This window comes from Pterocles gutturalis, unplaced genomic scaffold (genome assembly GCF_000699245.1).
Source record: "Pterocles gutturalis isolate BGI_N339 unplaced genomic scaffold, ASM69924v1 scaffold15229, whole genome shotgun sequence".
In the NCBI taxonomy this organism is placed as follows: domain Eukaryota; kingdom Metazoa; phylum Chordata; class Aves; order Pterocliformes; family Pteroclidae; genus Pterocles; species Pterocles gutturalis.
In genome coordinates this window covers 11,862-16,998 of record NW_010130913.1, presented here as the reverse complement: position 1 = coordinate 16,998, position 5,137 = coordinate 11,862, and the positions used below count along the sequence as shown (strand labels likewise).

Sequence of the window (5,137 nt, the reverse complement as noted above, 5' to 3'; positions counted from 1 at the left end):
AAACGCTCATGGCAGTGCTGTAAGCTTTGGTGCAAAGAAGGTTTTGTGAGCAGCACCAATGTCCCCAAGGGCTGGTTGTCACCCAGCGCTGGCGGGACCATGGTGGCTTTCAACCAAGCCAATTTTCACGGTGGAAACCAAGCGTGCCAAGCCGGTACGGCCGGGGATGTTCAGCCCTTACAGGGAGGAAGCCCGTCAGACTCCTCGGGGTACCTGAGATGTGTTTAGCAGTTTCTTACTGACCTGCGCCCCATCTGCTTCTGTTTTCAAAAGGTCAGTGGAGGAAAGCTGGTTGCAGTAAAGGCCTGCAGGTCTCAGCGCCGGGTCATTGACCTGTAAAAGGAAAATCCGGGCTCAGCTGGGGCTCCTGGATGCTGGAGGGACACTCACTGCCCTTTGGAGGTGAGTTGTGGGGGGATTTGGGGAGGGGATGCTCATGGGGCAGCACCAGTGGACTGTGCTGGAGCATCCTCCCTGCACCGTGAGCTGCTGGGTTTTGGGGCATCAGTGGGGAGGTCCCAGTGGGCAGCTGGGACCCGGTTCACCTTTCTCCCCACCTCCTGCACCTTTGCCTGGGGCTGCTGCCGGCTCCGAGGGTGTCTCACCCCCAGGGAGCATGAATGGCCACTGTGGCTTCTCCCTGGGGAGGCCGCACAAAACCAACGAGCCAGGAGCTGAACGGCGCTGGGACAAACCCAGCAGCTCAGAAAGTCGGAGCCGTCTCAGCCTGGCCCACGGAGGATCTCGCCAAAGGGCTGGGACTGCAGGAAGGTCCCATATCCAACCGTTCCCATTCCCCATCCCCAGCTTTTGCAGCTCCCTGGGGATCCAGACTAAAAGCGGACCTGCCGCTGGGGCTGGAGGTGCTGAGCACATCTCTGCACCCCTCAAAAACGCACAGGACACCCCAGGGTGGTCGTGGCCTCGGGATGCTGCCAGACCTTTGTTGCTTTCCTCTTTGGCCACCAGTACTCCCAGTGCTGGAGAAGCGAAAGCTGAACCCCGGGGAGCTGTCTGATCGTCCCAGGAGCGGGGCACTGACCTGCTCCGAGCACATGGAGTTCATCCCGGGCATCTGCAGCGAGTTCATCTGCATCTGTCCGGCCATGGGGTTCATGTTCTGGACGTTGGTGTTTCCTCCCGCCATGGAGACGGTGATGCTCATGTTGTTGTACATGCCCTGCTGAGCCGGCGCCGCCTGGCTCTGCCCTGCTTGGCTGAATACGCTGAGAAAGAGAAAAAAAACCCAAAAAACCCAACATTACTGGGGTGGACCAAGGTTTAACCACGGTGGAAGCTGGGAGGAAGGGAGGTGGCGGCTGCGGGGACATCCACCCTCCGTCCTGCTGTCACAGGAGGCTCCTCGGTGGTATGGGGTCGAGCAGGAGAAACACCGGTGCCAAGAAAGGGATCGTTTGGGCTGGATTGAGGGTCAGCCAGATGCAAAGCCCTGGTCTAGGTGACACCAAGATTTCCCAGCACGCTCCTCGACACCCGACCATCCCTCCTTCTGCTCCAGGCAGGAGGACAGCTCTGTCGCAAGGTGAGGGGGGGCATCCCACCTCCATCAGAGCTCTCACCTCGTCCCACCCACCCCAGTGACCTCCTTCTCCGTGCTGAGCCACCTGCACAGAGCCCAGACACTGGGCAAGACATCCTCCAGCTGAGTTGAGTTTTGGGGTTTTTTTCCCATTTCTGGAGATCTGAAGCTGAAACCTGACTCGTGCAAAAAAAAGGCAACAAGTCTGGTGATTCTTCCCTGCGTCAGAGCTGGTTACACCTTCGAGAGTCACGCAGCGACCTGGGGCTGCTGGTCCTGACTCAATGTATTGTCGTGTTTCCTCCACCCACTTTCACAAGCTGTAATTAAGCCTCTCGTTTAATTACAAGCCAAAGTCCTGCTTCGTGTCTGACTCAACACACATATTCATTTAAATTCTGCAGGCTTCTGGCTGTCCCCAAGGCGAAGAGAAGGACAGGGTTGATGGTGACCTTTGGAGGATGTCACGGTAGGAGGACACAGCCAGAGCTCAGCACATGTCCCCAGCCATCACCCGACCAGGGGACCATCACCGCGGTGTCACCTTGCTGCCTGTTATGTCACCCCTGCACCCCAGGTTGTCCCCCCCGTGCTCTTACCTGCTGTTCCCCATGGCTCCCTGCTGCCAGCTCTTCATGTCAGGCGACTGGTAGCCGGGTGTCGGGGGGGCCGGCTGCAGCATGGGGCTTTGCGAAGGCGGGAGCTGCGGTGACATCAAGGGGCTGCTGGGGCTGAGCGACGGAGCGAAGGCGGGTTCGCTTTGCTGACCCATGCCTGGGGAAGGACAGATGGCATCAGCGGTGCCGAGACCCCACCAACAGCCCCAATTCCCCCCTCCTCCCCTGCAACTGCCGGCATCATTCCAGAACTTGATTTTCAGTCTCAGGGTCTCATGATTTTTGTTTTGAGCAGCTGTAGCACTCAAATATCAATATTTCAGGGATGAAGGAGCAGGGAAACCCCCCCTCGAGTGGTTTCTATCAGCAGGCGTTCCTCTTTAGCATCACACCTGGCTGGAAAATAGCCAGGGGAAGGAGGAGATGATGCCCCAGGAAGTTCCTACAGCCATAGCGCTGTTTTCTCTACTCATCAGCAGCATCCACCTTGCTGAGACCCTGCACTGATGCTCAAACATGAAGACCTTCAAGGCAACAACTCTGCACCTTGGAGGTGTCCAAGGCCAGGCTGGATGAGGCTTTGGGCAACCTGGGCTGGTGGGAGGTGTCCCTGCCCATGGCAGGGGGTGGAACTCAATGGTCTTGAAGGTCCCTTCCCACCCAAACCAATTTAGAGGACTGCCTGGCAGTTTGATTTTCAAGGAAAAAAATTAAGGAACTATTTGCCTAAATGATAAATTTATTTTTTAGAGATTCAACCACAAAAGGTTCCCTTGGGAGATGGAGACCAGAGGCCAGACCAGTTGGTAGGCTGGGGATGGGTGAGCAGAGCTGGGCAGCAGCACCCTTGGGGTGGGGGGACCTCAGCACCAGATGGTTTTCCAATGCACCCAACCTCTTGACCTACCTGATCCCGAATACTGAAAGATGTTCTGCTGCATCTGCGGGGTCATCCCAGTGCCAAACTGCCCCCCGACGCCGCCCATCATCCCCCTGTTCACCATGCTGCTGCGGTTGGCCAGCGCGGCCTCGGGGTTGGATGCCAACGGTGAGAAGGGACTGGTGGAAGTGGGAGGGTTTCCTGGGCTCGTACCGTAGTTTGGGGGGTAAGGGAATTGCTGGGGGGGTGCTTGGGGTAAGCGAGCCGCTCCGATCTGGACCGGGAGGCCGGCGGAAGGAGGGAGGTTGTTTCCGAAGCTTTGCTGTCTCATCAGGATGGCTCGCTGCTGCATGAGCTGCCGCTGCCGGTGCTGCTGGCTGTAGAGCTCCCGCTGGCGCTGGGCCAGCATCTGGGCATTGAGGGGAGGCTGTGGGGAGGGAGGGGGATCCCCTAATTATCACCGTTACCCTCTGGTTCCCCCAAACAGCTCAGAACCACCCCCCTGGTGCAAGAGCTGCAGGTGTTCTTCCCTGGCTTGGGGTGCTCGTTCTCAGTTTGTAAAAAAAAGCTGGAAAAATCCCCAAATGCTGTAAATTGGCCTGTTTGAGGCGCTGCAGGGCACAGCAGGTTGGGGATATTAAAAGATCAGCCTCTGGACATGCTGAATAGCAAAGCTCCAGGAGCTGGAGCATCCTCCGAGCCAGGAAAGGAGGCTCCCGGTCACCTGGATGCCACCAAGCATCCCTCTCCTCCGCGCAACCCGCTTCTGTGCCCTCACCAGGATGCTCCCATGTGCCAGAGCCCAGGATCCCTGACCTTGGCTCTTTCAGCTGCGAGCTGTTAAAAAAAAAACATAAAAATCCCCATCCCACGAGCTTTTCCATCACCGTGGGCTCATTTTCCATCTGGCTGAGCCAGATGTGTTGGAATTAATCACCTTACAAAGCCTGACAAAGCTATCAGCGGCTGAAACCGGAGCTAGGATGGGAACCGTTCAGCCCCCCTCCCCTATCGCTAACGCTCCCCACGGCACATTCGGGATGGCACACCGCTTCCCGAAAAGGCAAAAGCTTCTCTGAGGAGTGGAATAAAGTCACCAGAACTTGTCTCTGCTTTCCAACTTCTCCTCGTACCCAGCAGATGTTTTATTCACTTTATTAGAAGCCAAACAAGAACTTTTTAGGGCCTGGGGATTTGCAGGATCGTTAAGAAGATTCACTAGAGGTTCTGGCATCTATTTCCTAAAGATCTTTCTCAATTAAATGCGTTAGCACACTCTTCTCTAAGCGACAATGAAGTATTTATACCTGAAGCAGGTGGAGGAGCTGGAATAAAGGTGAAAAAACCCCCAAACCCACAGCAGCTCTTCTTGCAGCCACCTTTCCGTATGCAGGAGAATTTTTTTCTCTCGATAATGACAGAGAGGAGCAAGCCAGGCTGTGCTCACACGGAGGACGTGGGGATGAACCCCCAAATTTTTCCCTGCTGGAGGACCGCCCCGCATCCCTCCTTACCTGCGCCGTGATCTGCTGCTGCATCCCCGCCCGCATGTTGATGCCCACCGGGGAATTGGCTGCGAACTGGTTTAGGATCGCCTGCCGGTTTTGATGGATCAGCTGGAGGGGAGAAAAATAAAAAAAAAAAGCCAGGGAGACTTACAAAAATCCAATACAGGATCTTCCCACCCATCCGATCCCTTCCGACCGGGATGCGTGACCTGCCTGCAGTACCGAGGGTCTCCTCCATCCCCCTGCCCGCGGTGCTGGGATGCTGCAGGGGGGGGAAACAATTAAATTACCTGCTGCTGGCCCTGCAGCCGCTGCTGCAGCTGAAGTCGCAGTTGGTTGGGGGCCGTCGGGGGTCTGCTGAGCGTCTGGCGGGGTTGCATGGCCATGCTGGTGGGGAAGGCTCCGCGGGGCGGCGGGACCTGGACCGGCATGGCTCCGAAGGACGGCTTCTGCCTGACCATGCCGGGGAAAGCGCCGGGGAGGTTGGTGGTGGGAGAGGCAGAGGAGTAAGGCTGGGGATACATGCCGGGTTTCTGCTCCATCATGAGCGGTGGGGTGGCTTGTTGGGGTTGGAATCGTTCTGTCAGGGCTT

General features: G+C 57.0%; 1 protein-coding gene across 1 annotated transcript in view; it reads right to left on the bottom strand.

Moving 5' to 3' along the window:
• Positions 1–213: 213 nt before the first annotated feature.
• The window catches only part of LOC104466853 (nuclear receptor coactivator 1-like), a gene marked incomplete at its 3' end in the record, with an annotated part of 14,566 nt that continues 9,642 nt past the window's right edge, over positions 214–5,137 (bottom strand). The window contains exons 4-9 of the mRNA XM_010080406.1: positions 4,836–5,135; positions 4,552–4,653; positions 3,065–3,464; positions 2,140–2,314; positions 1,043–1,226; positions 214–333 (exon numbers count right to left, since the gene is read on the bottom strand). Of these exons, the coding sequence (XP_010078708.1) occupies positions 214–333; positions 1,043–1,226; positions 2,140–2,314; positions 3,065–3,464; positions 4,552–4,653; positions 4,836–5,135 (1,281 nt within the window). The remainder of the gene's footprint in view (positions 334–1,042; positions 1,227–2,139; positions 2,315–3,064; positions 3,465–4,551; positions 4,654–4,835; positions 5,136–5,137) is intronic.